The sequence below is a fragment of the Falco rusticolus genome, chromosome 4, assembly GCF_015220075.1.
Source record: "Falco rusticolus isolate bFalRus1 chromosome 4, bFalRus1.pri, whole genome shotgun sequence".
Taxonomy (NCBI): Eukaryota; Metazoa; Chordata; class Aves; order Falconiformes; family Falconidae; genus Falco; species Falco rusticolus.
In genome coordinates this window covers 3,991,992-4,012,455 of record NC_051190.1, presented here as the reverse complement: position 1 = coordinate 4,012,455, position 20,464 = coordinate 3,991,992, and the positions used below count along the sequence as shown (strand labels likewise).

Below are 20,464 nucleotides of genomic sequence, written 5' to 3'. Positions count from 1 at the left end.
TTCTGTTACACAGTTTCAAGTGACTTGCTCTTGATTTGTGTTCAAGTTTCCCGGATGCTGTAAATTAGTGTGTTTTAACTGGCTGAAATCTTCTTTTCATTGGAGCTTAGAAAATGCTCAAGAGAGTAGCCTAAATTTTTGACCAAAAGCTGCATTCTGGGCCTACTGTAGTTGCTACCTGGTGGTAGCTCAATTGTAAAGGCTTGTTTGGGTGGCGCAGGTCTGGCATGGCTGGCATTGATGTTGTTGCCCTGCCCAACATTTGGGGGACATCAGACACCCTTCCTGCAGCCCTGCTGTTCTGCAGCGCGCCTCGGCATTCTCTCTTTGCCTGACCAAGGAGTGCATGGTGTCACAGAGGTGTAGCTGAGGATCTGACCTTCTACTGTGTCTTGACTTTGCATTAGAAAACAGAAGTACAGACTCTCAAAGAAGGAATAAAATGAAACCGCCATAAAGAACACTGTTAAAAGTGAGAGGGAAAGCATGACATTTTGTTGCTCTGTACGGGATTCCCATCATTTCAGTTCATTACGCTACACAGTTCAGTGCAAGAGTACAGGCAAGTGGTACAGTAGAGAACCAAGGCAGCTGTTGTTGCGCTGGCTCCGCAAATGGTATGTTCCACTCTTGCCCAAATTTTGTAAAGAGGTGGTAAGCAGATGTTAGCTACAACACTACTACAAGACAAATGTGAGCTACTCTAATTTGTCATTGTATAGCTATACATTTAAGAAAAGGCTTTTAAAATTGGATTGTGCTTTCTATCTGTATTACAGTGCTGTTATGTGCAGTGATTCATATCTGCTTATTTAAAAACTTAAAGCTGAGTTTAAAGAAAGGAAATTTACAAGCTTCTGATTTTAAAGTAGTCTTTAAACAAAATATTAGAATGACATAGTTCACATTGTTGATTACATTAAACTGGTTCCTTCTTTTATTTTATGTCAGCACTGTATTTTCCGAGCAAGAAACTATTTCTTCATAAATGTTCACTGAAAGACATGGCAAATGGTGGGGAGGTGAGAATTACAGTAATAGTAAGAGAGTATCCAAACAAGATTATTTCTTTTTCTCCATATGTAAGAACGTTCCTAGACACAGAGCCATTTGGTACAGGTTATTGTGCTTGCTGCAGGCTGTTTGAGATCCAATATTGTGAACAGTATAGGCTCTTTATTATTGTTATAGGCATTCTAATAATTGATTGGCCTGAAAGCACAAAACCAATAGTTATTCTTGGCAATGGTACGTTGCTTACATTGGTCAGACATTTGCTATTCCAGCAGCTCTTCTGTTAGAAAAAAAATAAGGACCCGCTTACATGTGCACATTCTCTTTGATCTATTATTTGCAATCCTTCCTTCACAACTTACCTACACTTACTGCAATTGCTGCTGAATGTTTCAAAAAACTCCATGAAACTCTACAAGAGATGAAAAACTGAAAGGTTTTTTTGGTCTCAAAAGCTTACCTTTGGTACCGTGTTGTTAGAAATTAAGACACAATGGCACTATGTTTTTATCCTAGCTGTGTTGTGGATGAGATGGACTTCTCAACAATGGAACTGGATGAAGCACTCAGGAAATTTCAGGCTCATATCCGTGTTCAAGGAGAAGCCCAGAAAGTAGAACGGCTCATTGAAGCTTTTAGGTATGATGCTGTAATAAATTACTCAGTCACCAGAAACCTGCTGTTGTCTAACTGTCAGGCTGGAGAACTGGGGAAGTTGAGTATATCTCAGTTACTTCCCTGCTTTTTTGCAGTGTCCTTGTCAGCTACATACAGTTTCAAATATGGTGTGTCTTTCGTGGTGGTTTTGCTAATACGAAATAGGAAGTTTTAGTTGCTGCTGGTGTTCATGTATGTCATTTGTATTAATATAGCAAGGTTTTTCAATTAAAAGTTCTTTTTGGCATCAGTTGAAAAGATATTCAAGGACTTCTGAATGTCTCTAACAATGGATGCAATCCTTTATATGAGTGAAATTACAAGGCCATTTACATTTTAGAGTATATATGCTCTCAACTTTTCATAAAGAATTTCAAAAATAGTGGAATAAAGAACATTAACTTAATACTAACACAAGCATAATTTGCCCAGGGCAAAATGAGATGTAAGTCATTATATGGTGGTAAGCTAAAGTCAATGCTGGTTCTTACCTGGTGTTAGCGGGTGCTACTTATGGAGAAAAGTGGAAGACTGACATTGTAGCTCAGAATCCATACTAACTGAAGTTACAGTGGTAGTACAAAACAAAAGCCTTCCACGTTTTAGGACTGGCTTATGAAAATGTGTAGATGGAAAGCTAAATATATATATGGAATGCAAATAATGGCTTGCTTAGCCTCTGGAATGGAGCAGTTGGTTTATTTTGTGGAATTAGAATAGTAATTTATAGCTGTGACAGAGTCCCCTTTTTGCTTTTTTACAGCCAACGATACTGTATCTGCAATCCCGGTGTTGTGAGACAATTTAGAAATCCTGATACCATCTTCATTCTAGCTTTTGCCATCATACTGTTGAACACAGATATGTACAGCCCCAATGTGAAACCAGAACGCAAAATGAAGCTAGAAGATTTTGTCAAGAATCTAAGGGGTAAGCAAACACTTAACGATGGAGGTCATGAACGCTTTTCCCTGTGACTGTCATTGGAGGGCCACTGTGTATATTCTGGGAAAAAGGTAAAATACGGGGCACTTGTTTCTGATTTCACCTGACTTAAAACTACTGTCATTTTTACAGGCTTTAGTTATTTCTGGAATAGTGAAAACAGGATTAAATATATGATATTTTGTCATTTTTATCTTGTTTTTCTTGAATGGATGTACTGCTAGGACCTTTTGTTCCCATGTATATGTATATATTATGGAACAGAAATTGCCATGATGAGAATTTATGCAAATAAACTAAAGATTTAAATTCTTGGGGGGGGGGGAAGTCTGAATTCCAAAATCTTCCTGAAAGGTACATGGTAAATAGTACAGAAATTTCATTTAGTTTTCTTCATTGGTATATTTTCTGATCAAGAAACTCTTTGCCAGGCTACAGCACACCTAAGCTTGCAATTAGATTGCCAAAAAAATACAGATAATTTTTCAAATCTGTATCTTGGACCTTTCTATCCTGGTTATTTCTGGTGAAGAACAACAGATTTTTATGAAGTATTGGCTCAGCCAGTGCTCAGCTGTGCCTAAAAGGCAATAGTCACTGTAGAGCTGAGGAGGAAGGTCGTGGATGAGGAGGTAATACCTCCTGTTGTTCCAGGGTATTTGAGGAAGAATGATTGAGACAGCACTTACCTTTTATCTCAGAAGGGTACTCAGATGTTAGAGAAGTAAAATGAGGCTGAAGCCCCCATCCTGTTTTTTTTCTTTACAATAGTTTGTGCCCATAGGCAGAAAGAAGCTTTTACTGAGGTTCCATTACTATGTGTTTGTGCAAAGACCAGGAAAATTGCCTGCTCAGCCACTGCGACCCTCCTCCTCCTCCCCCTGCCTTTAAGCACAGAATAAGCACAACTTAGTGCACAGTCTCTCTTCTTTTGGCTACAATGGATGTAGGAGCACAGTAGCAGAACAGGCCCACTATTGCAGGCACTAGCAAGTACTGATGTACTGTTTAACAACCATTTTTTCAGTGGTATCTAAAAGTGGGCTGAATGGCAGAAAGACATAATCACGTTGCTTAATATATAAAAATATATTGGTGCATCTCAGATGCATGGCGGTTTGGATTCATGTGTGCATGTGGTACTTTTATTTTAGTACTAGTAAAAACAAAATACCTGTGGTGTTCTGGAATTTCAGACCTTGAAAATGAGAGTCTTGTTTGGTGATTTTATTCTTTTAGATTTATATAAGACATCAACGAACGTTCTATGCTTAGCAGAAGTTTTAGCTTAGCAAAATATAAGTCGGTGTTGAGATCTTATCATAAAGTCCACAAAGATTAAAAAAGGAATGATTTCCATCACTTAGCGTAATACTACAGTTATATTAAATACAGTACATTCTCTCTGAGCTGCAGCCTGACTGCCAGCAATTTCTATAGCAGGTGTTTTTGTGACAGGCTACCTTGCCTGTAACTTTAAATGACTGGATCGCAAAGGATGGTCTGTGGAAGACTTGCTGGTGTGGAACAGAACAGAGGCAGTTTTGCTTCCTTCTGGTTGCAAAGAAACAGTATTTTATCACAGTATTTTTTAAGCAAACAGTTGTTCCACTGGGTGACAAAATATTCTATTTTGGCTGCTGAATGGGAGATAAGAGTTTATTGCTTTAAAACCTGTTTAACAACTAGACATGCATCTGGTCCCCAGGAAATCCAGCTTTAAGTCACTTATGGAAATTGGACTCCTTCCACTGCTATTAAAAATTCAGGAGCAAGCATTCAAGGCACTGTGGCATTTTTTAGAATACTGAGATACCAATGATAATCATGCAGTGTTAAAGAATAATGCTACTAGGCTATTTTGTTGATTTGTTTTTCCAGAGTAAATTAATTGGGTTTGAAATCATTCAGGAAATATTGGTTAAATTAATTTTAGTGGATGTTCATAAGGTTCTCGTGTAGGAAATTATTTCATGAACAGTGTTGAGTAGTTTTGGGACAAAGGCAAAATGGAATGGTTGATCTGCTTCCTCCCAGTAGTATATTCCTAGGAGAAGGTCATATGGAGATTTTAGTATCTAAAGGGTTATTGAGCTCATTTTAACTCATTTAAGCTTTCATACCAAGCAGAGGAAGCTTGAAAGAAGAAAAAAAAAGAAAGAAAAAAAAATTACATAGGAAATTAGTCTTTTTATGGCTTTGTTTTAGATTAGAGTTTTAAAACAAAAAACCAAATCTGTATAATATCCATCAATGTCTTGGCATATTAGGGGAGGCAAACTTGGACAAAAATCAGTGCTTCAGTAATAAGTAACGTAACTTCTGGTGCTTTGGTAAGGTAGGCACAAGGACAGCATAGGACGTTAGTTGACAAAGTACTGGCAGCTATAGAACAAAACAGCATAAACAAGTACATCAGCATTCTTAGGCAGCATCGATGTTACTGTTAGCAGAGGAAACAAAGGTTGCCCATGTTTTTATCCTGTCCTTGCCGAGAAGCCTGGATTGCTGAGAAATAATAGTGTTTGTTAGATCATTCTACTGATATAGACTGATAATAGAAACTGTTGCCTTCTGCAGGTGTGGATGATGGTGAGGATATCCCACGAGAAATGCTGATTGGGATTTATGAGCGAATCCGCAAACGGGAACTGAAAACGAATGAGGACCATGTATCCCAAGTCCAGAAGGTTGAAAAACTCATAGTAGGAAAGAAACCGGTAAGTTTACTTTGCACTGCCTATCAGTTCCTAAGGAGATATAGGACAATGCACAGTACAGAACGATGCAGAAGTGTGTTGCTTAGAAGTATAAATTGATTGATAAATGGCAAAAGGCAGAAACTGTCAAAATAATAATTTGCTGTGAGATTGGTTTTAATTTTTGAGTATTCATGGTGCAGATACATTTTGTTGTTGCAGTCCAATATTCATGATGATGTTAATAGTCTTAAAATCTTCTCTATGTGAAGCTTTAAAATTCTGAAATTACACTGAAATATCTGCATTTTAGGAAGTTCTCGTGTTGTTTTGAGGTAATTGAAGTGTTTTGGTAAATTGATGTAGAGAATCACATTCCAACATTTACATTATCAGTTATGGCTCCATAATTTAGAAGAGTAATAGAAAACTTCTGTTCATGTCAGTGTCTTTCTCAGCTTTGCAACTAGCTCTATGAACTGGTTTTTTTGTAAGGGGAGATCGTGTTGTTTTGTCTCAGAATTTATCTGAAAATCCAGTCCCAGGGTTTCTGATGTTGTGTTTGAGCATCTGAAAATACCTCATGCTTTGTTGTGGGAAAAATACTGAAATACTTTGCTAAATAAATTAATCTTCAAAGCATCTGTTGGAAAAGGAGAGAAAAAATAAAGACCACAGCATTTTCCCCTTTGTTTTAGGAGCTGAGTGCACACAGGTAGTAAGACCAGTATTTTACATGCTAGCAATGATACCTAGTGTGGAGAGGGACAATGGATACTCCTAGTGTCATCTTCTGAAAATCTTCATGTTAGTAATCGCAAAGGGAGCCCAGAACTAAGCCAAAAAAAGACTAGATTTGCTTGGTTTTGAAGTTCTACATTTTTTATCAGCTCTGGGGAACTTTGCTGCAGCAGGGACTGACAAGTTGGGGGATTTTTTATTAAGATAAAGAGCATGGATCTCAAGATTCTCCCTTTTCTCAGACAAGCCTCAACATGGCGTGGGGGGGGAAGGGAATGAGGGACCACCCCAAAAAAAAAAAAAATAAAATCTAATTTACTTCTGTTTCCAAGTAAAGAAATCTAGAGGAGATCTCTTGGAAGAAGCAGGAGAGAGAAAGCAGAATTTCCTTAATAACAGCTTTTATATATTTTTGAGGAGAAGGGAAATAAATATTCTGAAGTCAGTATTTGACAGTCACTTATGCTTTCATATGAAAGTTATTTTCCATAATTGTTTGGGGATTTGGGTTTATATATAGGTTTCTGTGGGAGATGGGTTTTTTCATGGTTTTTCACTCAGGCATGTGGCAAATCAAATCCTAAAACTAATCCTGACCTTGTAAATTAAATGGGATTAAGAAAACAATGTCCTCCGTGGAGTCCTAGGTTCAAGGATTCTTCTGTTGCAAGACTTTTTAACTGTGTGAAAGAAAATTTAGGAAAAAGTCAACAGTCCTTATTGATAGAAATATTTGTTTTTACTTTATAGGCATTTAGTCATAGTAAGACCATGACGTATTTACTTGCTATGATACAGTACTGTGTTTCTCTGAAGTTTAACGAACTTGTATATGTCTTTCTACTGTAGATTGGATCTCTGCATCATGGACTTGGTTGTGTAGGTATTTTTCTCATACTCCTTCAAAATGTATAGTCATTTTAACTGGCAGTGATTTCTTAAACTAGCAATAATGAATTCTGTTACATTTTAACTGTTTTAAAAATTGGGCTTCTTTCAAGCAAAATTTTCCTATTGTTATAGTAATAACTCTCAAAGTATAAAGATTTTCTTAAAAATACACTTCCCAGAGACTGCTTAATTTATTGCCGAGACTTTTTTTAGACCTTTTTTTTTTTTTAGTACACTTTTTATGCATTTCAAATGCTGTTATCACTGTAGAAATTAGACAGCCAGTAAAGAATAAACAAGTAAAATTACAGTTGCATCTCACCTTTCCATTTGGGCCGTGGTGTGTTTATTCTTTCTGGTCCATTTCAGTATCAAATGACACTCCAGAAAGATATTGCCAGTTAATTTAACAGTTCTCTTCTGCAAGGTGGATGAACATAGAAAATATTGATTCCAGATTTAAGTTATAGGCATATTTAATAACAATACTAAACCTATTCTTCTGTTGCAGTGTTTGGCTGACTTTAATTTCATGGTAATGTTGTTGCTAGTAGTTTTGAACAAACCAACCACCCCATAGCAGAGGAGTGCATGTAGCGCTCTGAAATCTGATTACCTTATACAAATTTGATCCTAATTTTTTTTTTTTCTCAATTATAATGACACTGTGCATTAGCAGCTTCACTCAGGACAATCCAGAGAAGGAATTTTAAACTTTCATTCATTTTTTCAGTCTCCTGTTTCTTGCTTTTTTTGTGTAAACAATTAAAATCATGCAAAGCTATCTTCATATTCCTAAGTTAAATACCTGCCATTGTTTCATGGATGCATGTCTAGCAGTACCACTGGATTGTAAAAGCAAACTGAAAGATGTGACCTTCATAAAATATGGTGGAAGGGAATGTTACTGGAGCCATCTATTGCTATCAGTGAAAGTATTGTCTATAGTTAAATTTCAGTGTCACTGTGTATAGGCTCAGTGACTACCCTTGGGTTTTGTTACATTGCAGTAGCAAATCCCCGCCATGGGCTGGGGAAACTACGTCTGGAGGTAGGAGAGAATGACAACACGCAACATTTACTCCTGCCACTTTTCACTGAGAACCCGTATAAGCTGTTCAGTTGACAGAATAGCCTAAAAATAGAAAACATTGATTTCTCCAGCATTCTTCACCTCACTGGCTCCTTTAGAACATGTCAGATCTTTTCTCAAATACCTTCTCTTTGCAAGTTCAGAGAGGGTAATTAAGTTAATGCCATAGATAAATTAAACCCCATTAGCATTTTACTTTTTATTAGTATAGTTATCATTGGATTTCAGGGAAAGACTGGAATCTCACCAAATGACTTGATAACCAACCAGCAACAAAGGCAAATACTGAATCCTAAACTCTTTTTTTCCCCTCTTCGCCCCAGCCCCTCCCTGCTCATATAGAGGAAGGAGAAGCATTAACATACTTCGACTGTTTTTCTTTGCCTAGTAAATCTTGTAATTTCCACGCAGAATCAGGAATTATAAAGAAATAAAAGATATAAATGAATACATATCTAGTTACCAAAGAATATGCTCTACTTCAAATTTTTTAAAGTTTAAAGGGTTTATTTTAATATTGTTGACAAGGTATCATCATTCAGATTTGAAAGCAGATATTTCAAATAAGAAAATGGAAAATGATTCTTGCCAGCATGAGAAAATACGCCAGACTGAAAATGCATTTACTTTTCCCTGATGTCACCATTTCCCTGCTATGGGGGAATGAACAAATTGTATTAACTCAGTGGCTGACAAAAAGTAATCTACAACATCAGTCTTTTCACCTCACAAAAGCTGAAGTTGCTTTGCATCCTTTCTTCTTAATAAAGATATGTAAAAATGCTCAGGAAAGCAAACATCCTTTGCTTTGAGCTCCCACTTGCTTAATCTTAAGTTCTTTCAAGGTTTTATTGTTTCACAAATTCTATCCCCAGTAAAACTTTTCATTGGCATCCATACACAGGAATGCAAGCTGTTAGAGAATTTATATCAGAACTATGATGACGTTCCAATGTTATGCAGATTTGTGGCATATACATATTTATTTTTCTGTTGTTTGTTCTTTGATGAAAAAGTCCAATAGGCTTAGAGGTAAAAAATATTTGAAGTACTCAAAAAAAGACTCTGGGTATGAAAGATGTTCATTCTTGGCTAAATATTGCTATATTAACTGTGAACTTTTGTATTATCATAGGTTCTCTCTCTACCCCACCGGAGGCTTGTTTGCTACTGTAGGCTGTTTGAAGTCCCAGATCCAAATAAGCCTCAGAAGCTTGGATTACACCAGCGAGAAATATTTTTATTTAATGATCTTCTTGTGGTATGTATTTTCAGGTGGTTAGACTTCTGTGGAGGTATTTCTATCTTCATGAAATCAGTGGCAATTAAGTGCACGAGCATTCCTAAAAATAAGTATCTATTATCTTTTACTCTGTACTCCAACAATCTTGGGATGATTAAGATTGAAATTTTCTTAATTTTATTCATTATATATAATGTTTTTCAAAACTGAAACCTTTTACTGATTACTACACTCTATTGTAAGAAAGTACTTTGATGTAATAGTTTTTACTGGAAAGAACAAAAATTCGCTCCAGGTTACCCATTTCCCTAATGGGTAAACGGAGATGTTCTTTATTCTGTGAATAACAAATTCAAGTTACTTGTGGAAAAACAAAATTACATGCTACTTTGTATTCCCCAGGTGTTCTATGAACCAAATATGTTTATTCATTGAAATAGGAATAGGATATGTTGAAATAGATTTTTACAGTTGACTTTACTATTTAGTGTGCATTTAACTTGAACCAGTCTTTTGAAAAACAGACATACCAAAACAGTGACAGCTTGGAATTATGTGGTTGATTTACTCTTAAAAATAGGAAAATTTGTTGCACTCTATTTGGAATGTATTTGGCTGTTACCAAAGGACTAAGAACTAAACTAAGTATTTCATGTTTTGTTACAAAAAAGGCATACTTCCGGTGCACAACTTCATGGTGTTTTAATTTTTACTTACCTTCAGACCTTACAACCAGGAAGTAAATTTAATAAAAAATAATCTTTTTGATAATGAGAATAACCTCTTAGTTGTAAATGTGAGCTTGTGTGTAAAGTGATGAAACATTGTTGTCTTCAGGTTGCAAGTTTTCTGTTGTTTGTTATTACTTACTCAGATGTCAGTAGTTTTTATCACACTGTTTTGGGACTAATATAGACCAAATTTGTCAGTTCTAGTAAAATACCATCATCAGAAATTAAAATTAGAAAGAGCTAGTGAAAATAAACCTCTGGGCTATAAAGGGTGGTGGCATTCACACTTTAGGAAACCCCCAAAATTAATGGTATGGAGCAGTATGTTACTTACGTTGTAGCAAAAAGTAGAAATCTCAGAGCTTTTATTGCGATAGGTGCTGTAAAGATCATAGGGGAAACAGGGCATCTTACTGTGTAAGGCAGTATTTGGAGGTGCTTAGAATTGAAGCAGGTTTGGAAGGTCACAGCACATGAGAATAAGGGCTAAGAATTAAACTTCTGTGGAGCATCCTGCCTGTAGTCAGCTTGTAAGAAAAAAGTGTGAAGTGTGGTAGCAGCTGCGTTTTTTAAAAAATGATAATTTAAAAATATTTACATTTTTGCTGGCATGTAGAGTGCACAATAAGGGTGCACTTGTGGTGTGTTTTTTTTTCTTTCTGAAATTTTAAGTAGGATTCTGGAGAAATAGAGAGCACAAAAGCTTTGTATCTGGATAAAATATTAAACCTTCTTGCTAAGATATACCAATGCTTCAAAGCTAGCTTCAGTAGTAGTAGATTAAACACCTCAGTTGCATTTTTTTATTTTTTTTTTAAAAAAAAAAAAAGGAAAAAATTGCAAGTTCATGTTTTCTGGCAGATTATAGCTTTCTTTGGCATAAAATGTTTTCTCATATGCTAGTTCTTAAGAACAATAATTTTCCACAAACACTGTGTGGTGAAAGGGATATTTCACTTTGTTTATTTGATAACTTTCAGGTGACCAAGATTTTTCAAAAGAAGAAGAACTCAGTTACATACAGTTTTCGACAGTCATTTTCCCTCTATGGAATGCAAGTTCTTCTTTTTGAGAACCAGTGTAAGTCTCTCCTCTCTTTTTAGATGACCATCATATTTATAAATAAAACAAAATTTTAAAATGTGTGAATGAAAGAGGTGAACAGGATTTGATTCTGAATATAGGAATAAAGTTGCTCTGAATTTAACTTAGCCCTAAAGTTTAACACAAGATGGTATCAGCATAAGAAACAGCAAGGCTGCTATTAAGATTTTTTTGGTTGTATTCAGAAGCCAAATCTAGCCAAATGTGTTGTTTGTGAATACTTGTAAAGAATAAAATGTTTGTAAAGAAGCAAATACATTTGTTGCAGAGTCAATGGTACGGTTAGCTGGAAATGTATAAATGATAATAAATAATGACTATTACGATATGTGTAAATCAAAGCGTTAGCATTATTTAGTTTATTTTTCTGATATATATATTAACTTAGTGCCTAGGTAATGTATACTCTTCAAATATAAATACAAAGTAGAGTCTAGATTAAAGTTTGTATTTTCTGAAACCTTTTTTTTTTGTCAGTCATAATCTGCATCAATCCGATATACTTTTTATCTGTAATGCTTGTCAACCTTAGTCTCAGCAGACAAAAACACAACAAAAAGCAAATAGTTTGCTAATGGCCTGATTTTAAGCCCAGACACATCATAATAACGTAGCAGAGCACAGTTGGTTGTAGGGTACACAGGGATACAGTCTATTTGAGCTGACCTCATGGTTTGTAAACCAAACCTTGCCCTTAGTGATAAACTGGATACAGTGCAGTGTGACAGTCAGTAGTTTCTGTGCTTTTCTATTGTGGAAGGCTCTTGTTTTTTCTTGTTCTTGAGAACCTGCTCCAGTGCTCATGTCACTCAAAAGAAGTTGCTGTTATTGAGTCAAAAGCATCTGGAGATTTCAAAGGGGAAGATTTTGTAGAGCTTACAGCAGTGATGTAGCCTGTAGATTATTTATATGCAAACATATTTATTCTCTCTCTTGTGCACACATTGTATGATGTAAAATTCATTTTTAGAGAGGAAGGCCAAATGTTTATATCTTGGATTCTACTAAAAATAGAATATATAATTCCTTGATGTCAAGTAAATAAATTAAAAATCTTGTAAGCATGCTGAGTAGAAGCACTTTATTCAAGTAAACTTAAAGATACCTATAGTGAAACTAGGAGTGAAGAGTTGGATTCCTTCCAGTGAACTGGAGGCATTTTAACTGAGACACTTTAGTAGACGCAGATGAGCTCCAGATGCAGCGTCTTCCAGCTGGGAAAGAAAGGTTATTCTTCCCCTCTGGTTTGTAAAATGCATATTTTTGGTTTCCCCTGTCCCCAGCCAGCTTTGGATTGTTTTGGCTGAGCTATCGTGCCATTCAGTAAATCTGTCTGTCGCAGCTGTCAGAATCAGCTGATTTCAAGTGAGTAAAATTTGGTCTCACTAAAGCAGAAGCAACAAAAATGGTTTTGGCTACTCACCAGCAGCCAAAGAGCATCAACCATGGTTGCCCTGGATGATAGAAGAATTGACTTCTAATGGCAGAAGTCAATGACATCAAGGGGTGGATAAGCTCCAAAAGGGAGAATAATGTCGTATATCTCTAGTAAATAAATAGGCCATAAGGGAAGTATATTTTAGATTTTCAGTCAAAATCACTGAGAAAATAGAAAGGGCAAGCAAATAACTTCAGAGAGAGTGTATATGAAACCAATAAATACTTATGTGTTTCCTGATACTTAATCAGTACAATGTAGAGGAGTATCTCTGATAATAAAACACTTCTGCTTGTTTATTATTTGGAACTCCATTCTTTGCTCGTATGTGAAGGTAGCCCATGTGACTTTAGGGTTACCAAGTTTCCTTGTTCAGTTCCATAACTATTTCCCCCCCCCTTCCCAAGCGGTGCACTTTCTAGAGCTGTTTGCCACTTCCCCAGTCTCAGTGCTCAGAGCACCTGTGGCGGTGTACCCTGCTCTCCACCAGTTTGCTGGCCTCGCGCCAGCTGCCTCTGCGCCGTCGGCCATGTGGCCGTATTCTGAAGGACAGCGGCTGGAGGCGGCTGTCTGATTTGATTGAAGGTAGATGCCATTGTCGTGTGGTCAGCAGAAGCAGGTCAGCTATACATTACTGCTGTGCCAGATGTTGATATCAGACCCCAGCAGAAGCCCCGGGCGCTTGCCCCCTCCTTCCCTCTCTGTGCCCTTTGAGGCTTGTGGTAGCCCACCTGAGCAAATGCCAGGATATAAATGAGATCGCTCCCCACCCCACCCCCCAGGAACGGTACATGGACTTGCTTCACTTTTAGTTGCGACTCTTGATTTGGAAGTTAAGATACCCTTTTAAAGAAGCGTAGCATTTGCGTTTGTTTCTCAGTATTTTAAGTCTTTTTGAAACCAAATGGCTTTGAGGGAAGAGACTATCTTGCATCATCTGCTGGTTCTGCAGGGAATGAGTTTTTTAGTACGTGGGAGCACTTGAAGTTCAGATTGAATACTTAAGTAAATATTTGAGACCTTTAGCAAACCAATAAGGTCAGGCAGTTGAGTGAAAGAAAACATTGTGAATTAGAATGCACGTTTTGAGTTTTCCTGTTTTCTGACACCCTGTTTCTACAGGTCTCTGCTTTGAGCAAAGGCTGGTTCTGTGTTCTGCGGCAGAACATACCTTCATTATAAGCTTTCTTTCTGTAAATGACCCTTCTGTCTCAACCAGGAGATGTTTTTCACTAGCTGTTATAATTAGCATTTTCAGATGTGCAGCTAGAAAAGAGGCAAAGACAGTTTGCTGAAAAATCTGCCTTTTATTGTGAAGAAGTCCATAGTGTGGGCCAAAAGGGGTGGGGGAGCAAGCCCACTCCTTTTATTTCTTCAGTATGTAATTTCACAGATAATTTTAACATCTCTTTTTTAAAGAAGGGAAAGTAGGATGTCCCCACAACTGAATAGGAAATACTAAAAGCTGTACATATGCTAGTGTGTTTGTCTTCCTGCAAACATAAAGTTGAAAGTGCAAGACATTTGCTAGTATTTGAGAGGCATTACAGTAGTCTTTATTCAGCATGGTCACAATTGAGTAAGGTAGGTAATGGCATCCATTCCATGAAACAAAAGTTATCGCCTTAATTTTTGTTTTTTATTCCCTGTGATTTTTCTGTTACATTGTACATGATACCTTAAGGGTAACAGCTGCATAAATACTATCTTTCACTATTTATTTGGTATCTCGACAGTTAAGCAGTTCAAATGTATTTTAGGGATTTCATTCTAATTCTGTGCCTTTAGACTTCTATTTCTCTTAGTCCCTTATATGGTAATATTAGTAAAAAGCCTTCAGGGTTTTTTTTGTTTTCTTTTGTTTTATGAAAAGAAAAGTAATCGGAATAATCAGAGCTTAGTTTTTCTTGACTCTTTCTTCTAGATTATCCCAATGGTATTCGGCTCACATCAGCTGTTCCAGGAGCAGATATCAAAGTTCTAATAAATTTTAATGCACCAAATCCTCAGGACAGGAAGAAGTTTACAGATGATTTGAGGGAGTCAATTGCAGAGGTTCAAGAAATGGAAAAGCACAGAATAGAGTGTAAGTACAAAGGTACATATAATAGAGCATTTTCAAGCTAATCAAAATAAGAAAATATTGAATATATGTATAGAATTAGAACTCTTTAAAAGTTAAAAAGTAATGTGGGTGTTTTTTTCCATGGCTTTGAATTCTAGAAAGAATTAAAAACTAATGATATCTTAAGCCCCCATCAGAGTTCACTGACTATTAATTTACTGCAGCATAGCTGCAGTGGCTATTTAGCCTGGGCAAACTGCAAATAGCAATGGACAGAGGAGAGATGGATTTGTAATTTGTAGTATAAATTACAGTAAGAATTTTAGGGATAATTTACATCACTCTGAAATTCTCAGGGATGGCCTTTCAAATAAGTTTTTAACTGAATTTTTCATCATTTCCATGTTGATATTCCTGTATTCTCTCAATTAAATAGCTGTAACACAAATTGATATATTTTGCTGGAAATTACATGAGTTGTCTAAATGTGGAAGTTTATCTTGTTTTTTTCAAAAGAGGAATAGCCTTTCATCCAGTGTGGTGTAATATAAAGCTGTTAGTACAGGAGTGAAGTTCCTCTCTGGCATGTAACAGTGCCAAAACGAACTCTTATCTATTAGTCACAGTAATAGGTGATCACATCCAGAAATTGTGATGTTACAGTGTCCTTCATTATAGTCAGTAAAAATGACTTGCAAAATTATTCTCTTTCTCTCAGCTGAGCTAGAAAAACAGAAGGGTGTGGTGCGTCCAAGCATGTCTCAGTGCTCCAGCCTGAAAAAAGATTCTGGCAATGGGACGCTGAACAGAGCTTGCCTGGATGACAGCTATGCCACTGGGGAGGGGCTGAAAAGAAGCGCCCTGAGCAGCTCCCTGAGAGACCTCTCTGAAGCAGGTAAGCGCCGCCCGTGTTTCCTTGCTCCGACTAGTGCATGCAAAGATGCGTGAAGGATGTGTATAAAGCCCAACTCACAGTGGGCTTCCAGAACTAGTAATACTGAAACTTCAAACATTTTAAATAGCTCTTCTTTCATAGTTCGTGTTTAATTTCTGTTTGTTTTTTACCCTTGTTCTATTAAGCGACCAATATTTGAAAGCATTTAAACCGTTGTAGATTGCTATATATACTTTTCAAGGAGAGTGAAGACAGAGGAAAAATTGTAAGTGTTTTGTAAAAAAAAAAAAAAAAAAAAAAAAAAAAGGCTTCCTTGTGCTAGGAGTAACCCACTTAGTTTTCCTTTCTTTTTTTGTTCCCCTTTGCTTCTTCCCCTTCACACAATACGCTTAGAAAGAAAAGAAGCTGGTCTGTGTGTAATGACCGCTTTCTGTGTATATTGTGCTCAGATGTACCTGTGTTACCACCTTGATGAATGAAATTGAGTGAAGCCCTACTACATTCTGTCTAGAGCTATGCGATTCAGATACAGTGTGTCCCTGATGGTCTTCTCTTATTTTGTAACTCAAGATATAGTCCCAATTCCTGCAGAAGAGGTTGTTGTGAAATACTGCTGCCAATATAATAAAAGAAGCCCTAGTGGACAAGAATACTGATGCCCCACAAAACCACTGATGTGTCTTAAGATTTATTAACTGATCAATACAGCTAAAGACTGGAAAGCAGTGGTGGTGTGAAATTTTTTTTTTACCCAAAGAAAAGCCAGGGGAAGCTTGGTATGTTTTTGTTTTATGGTTTGCCTCGGTAATACATAACTGGCATACCTCAGTAATACAGGCTACCGTGGGTAGTAACCATGTCTTTCAGTGTTAAATGTGATTCCTGTCATTTACAAGAAGTCAAATCTGAACACCATGCCCCCCATTCAGAAAGTACTTCTGGGGATAGTAACGACTTTATTTTTATTTATATAGTCTGTGTTACATTCTCCGATGTGTTCTTTTAATTACAGTGATGATTTACAGTATAGTCATAATTTCAATACTATGTATCTTTAGAGTAAACACTACTTATCTTTTTTTTTAAAAAAATAAAGAAGAGATTTTAGCTATGCTGCAATAAAAATTGTTGTAAACTGAAATTATAGCCTGTTTTTTGTGGGTATATGTATGGGCATACAAGTATGTAGAGAGTGAGCTCCTTCAATTTTTCTATTCTCTGTTTAGGCTTTCATACTCATATGTCCATTTGCTTTCATTAAAAAGACGTAGAACCCTGATCCAAAATCAGGCTGAAGTTGAATATTGGTGCTTGATTGGCTTCAATGGATTTTAGATCAAGCCACTAGTCTTCACCACCGTTATACCTCAGATTTGAGGATACTTCTGTCATCCTTTTTTGTTGTTTTGTTTTTACTTCATTAGAATGAGAACTACCATATTGTTGAATATGTGAGTTCAGTGGGTATCTGACCCATAAATGTGATTTCTGATTATTTTTTTTATCACATGGGTATTTTTCATCCCTGTCTTTCAAACATTTCCATGTACTTACATTCACGTTACGAGTTTTATGCAATAAACAAGTATTTGTAATCACAAAAACATTTCACGTTTCAACAAGGCATGCCTACAATGGGCATGCTTATTAATGAAAAGAACTTTTTTTCCATAATAAAAAATGGAAATCACAGACTGGAGGGTTTATCAATGAGTTTGTTAAACCCAACTAAACTTAATTTTAACTTTAAATAGTTGAGAATTATGGAGAGCTTCTGTTTGGTCTTGTGCAGTGCAACTGGCTTGCGAAATTACTTATCTGTTATATTGTTATTTGGTGTAGTAATTTTAATGAGATTTTACATGTGTTTTCTGCCTTTTCTCAGTGAATAGCTTGCATGTGAGGCTGACTTTTTTTTTTTTTTATATGGGAGAGATGATCCATAGACAAACAAAGAAATCCTTTGTTAGCAAGATACTGCATCCCAGTGATTACACCATATTAAATTGCTTCTGTAAAAGAGTACTGAGCTAGTTTGCTTCAGTTCTTTTTGTGGATAAAACACAGGATCAACAAGGAGAAGGAACAAGAGTAGTAGGGCTACGTGTGAATGTGCGTCTTTCTGTAGGAAAAGGCATGATGAAGTGAATTTGTAGAGTTCCCTTCTACATTTTAACAGAAATAAATCTAATAAACATGAGAAAATTGCCTGGTTGTATATTTATGCAGCAAGGCAAATAATTGTCCAATAAACATTGCAAAAACAAATTGAAAAAATTTAAATATTTATTCAGTGAAGGGGAGATCTGATTGAACAGCCTTTTGGCTGCATGTATATATGACAAAACTATTTAAGAAAACAGTCCATTACTCTCTACCAGATACCACAGTAGTAAGTGGTGGCTGTGGAAAGTGACTTTAAATTTCTGTCTTGAAAACGTGTGATGATTCATAAGCTGCTAGAGTTAATGAATGTTGATACCTTGAATGATTCTGACTCCTAAGCTGTAAACCGTAAGGAAAGTCAAGATCTCTGTCAGAAACAATGTCAGGAATCATTTCCTGATGGTGGTTCTTGCATGCATTTGCCGCAGTAGCTTAAATCCTTATTGCAAAAAGGGTGTGCATGAGGGTCTCTTGATTTTAAAGGTAGTATTGTTCATTGCGGATTGCCAGTTCTTACCATGGAATAAAAAGCAGAATGTGGCAACCAGCTGTTCCAAGATGTGAATATGTCAAAAGTATTTAGTGCTTTATTTTTCTAAAAAGAAACATACATAATTTATTACACTTTCTTGAGTTACATAGTCAAGGAAGAACTGATTTTATTTGTCCCAGACTTTTGAAATTCTTAATTTACATAAAAATATTAGGAGACACACAAATTTTAATGCAGGTAAAGCTGAGTTTTATGGGTTCCAATAGAATTTTGGACATTACACCACTTCAGATGCAATTACAGGATCAGCAGGTTTACAGCAAGGTGTGAAGTCCCATCATGGCCATTAGTATGTAGGAAGGATGATTTGGCCCGTAAAGCAGAGCATTGAGGATTAGACGGGTTGTGTTTCTAATTCTCTCTTTCTCACAGGTTTCTTGACTGATTTTAGGCTAGTCAGTCTGAATTCCAGTGACTTTGAGTTGCTGTAGGGACCCAGTGTTTTCACATTGACTTTACGGTGGAGAGCACCCGTGGAAATCAAGCTTTATTTCCCCCATCCCTAACTGTAAGGTGGAAATAATATTTACACACTGTGCTGGTTTAACAATTGTAATTTTATGGTTTGCCCTGATAACACACAACTGGCATACCCTTGTAATATTGGAATCTGCACAGAAGTGCAGAATGGTATAATGGTTACTATTAATATAAGTTGTGCTCGCAATCTCCTGAGCTATCTCAAAACAACTACAGGCCAGTAGGGACTCTTAAAAATACCACCACCAACAACAACAAAAAGAAACCCAAAACAAAAACACAAAGTAGTTCCAGAATTAAAACAATTCTATTTGTATATTGCATATAGTCTGTCATCAGGCAGGGTTACTCAGTTATTTTTTCCCTCCTTCTTCATGGATTTTCCTGCACTATATAGGACAGAGGATACTAGCAGTCATTTTATTAGAAGAGCTTTCCAAGTAGGGAGAGATTTTTCCTGTCTGTTCCCTTGTCACTATTGTTATATTTCCTATTCTTCAGTGGAATAGCAACAGTCAGTAATGGGCATGACAGAATTTACTGGGTTTTAAAAATAAAACAGATCCATATGAATCAAGTCTTTTGTGATACGCACACATTAATACCAAGCCATTTTACAGCTACACCCTGCACTGTATATAAACACCTTTGTATCAATGTTTCTGTCTTATGGAAGAGACATTGTTTGTTTTTCGAGTGAATGAGTTCACAAGGCAAGGTGTGGTTATGCTGTATTCATCTCCTGCGGTTTAATCAGTATTTTGAGAATAGTCTGTTTTAAGAACCCAGGACGCTATTTTCACAGTCAGTGTGTGATCTTAAGACTGAACCTGTTTCACCCAGAGAAGATGAAAATTTGAAGGTTACGAAGAGTCTTTTCACCCTGGAAAATGGTGTCTCTAAATTAATGATCAGAGCATATTTTTTAGACAATTTTGATCAAGTCAGCTGGGGTAGTACCTGTAAGCTCGGTAGCCAGATGGTTACAGAATCTGCTGCTGCTGGGAATATCAATTTCACAGCCTTTGGAGGCTAGTATAACAACTCATTGTTATTAGAGCTGCTGCATCAGTTTGCTTTACCAAAACCTTAATTTAGAACTTTTTGCCAAACTTTTTTCCCCAAGACATACAAAGCCAGATCATAATACATTGTTTAAATATCAGTGTATCTCACTGGCATAGAACAGAGTTACAGGGTACAGTGAGAAACATTGACATTTGCTGTAATGATCTGCACATCTGAGAGATCAATTTCTGCAAGTTAGAATGGATTTTTATTAATGAAACTCTGAGTTTTCTTGCAGAATGTTTAAGTTCGTAAAAATACTTTAATCAGTATTTCTACTATAAATTTGAAATATTCTTAGTCCCATATGATGCGTGTACATTTATGGGATGTGTTATACATACATAAGTTAAAGGTATTTCTTACAAAGAATATTCATATCTAACAGCAATGAGTTGTTGGAATGAATCAGAAAAGTTTAAATTAACTGAAATTTAATTCTATAAAAATAAATTGTAAACCACTCTAAGAAACATCCTTAAAAATTTCAGGTAGATCACTGGTATATTAAACAAAACTAGTCTTCAGATTTGATGAATACCACCTTGCTTTATAGCACAGCTGTTAATTATTATGAGAGTACAGAGTTATGCTTATGTACAATTCTAATTGAGAGTCACCATTTTCTTGAAATGTATTTGAACACTGCAGTGCTAGGGAAACGTTTTTGAGATGGGATGC

General features: G+C 36.3%; 1 protein-coding gene across 9 annotated transcripts in view; it reads left to right on the top strand.

Annotated features, from left to right (window-relative positions):
• IQSEC1 (IQ motif and Sec7 domain ArfGEF 1) overlaps nucleotides 1-20,464 on the top strand; it is a 354,372-nt gene that overhangs the window by 319,879 nt on the left and 14,029 nt on the right. For 6 of the 9 annotated variants that reach the window (XM_037384103.1, XM_037384102.1, XM_037384100.1 and 3 more), the window contains 8 exons: nucleotides 1,531-1,653; nucleotides 2,435-2,601; nucleotides 5,197-5,336; nucleotides 6,906-6,935; nucleotides 9,176-9,301; nucleotides 10,995-11,094; nucleotides 14,481-14,654; nucleotides 15,340-15,516. In XM_037384103.1, coding sequence (XP_037240000.1) covers nucleotides 1,531-1,653; nucleotides 2,435-2,601; nucleotides 5,197-5,336; nucleotides 6,906-6,935; nucleotides 9,176-9,301; nucleotides 10,995-11,094; nucleotides 14,481-14,654; nucleotides 15,340-15,516 — 1,037 coding nt within the window. Of the gene's footprint in view, nucleotides 1-1,530; nucleotides 1,654-2,434; nucleotides 2,602-5,196; nucleotides 5,337-6,905; nucleotides 6,936-9,175; nucleotides 9,302-10,994; nucleotides 11,095-14,480; nucleotides 14,655-15,339; nucleotides 15,517-15,965; nucleotides 18,980-20,464 lie in introns of those variants that run through there. The other 3 variants (XM_037384101.1, XM_037384106.1, XM_037384108.1) reach the window with 2 other exon arrangements.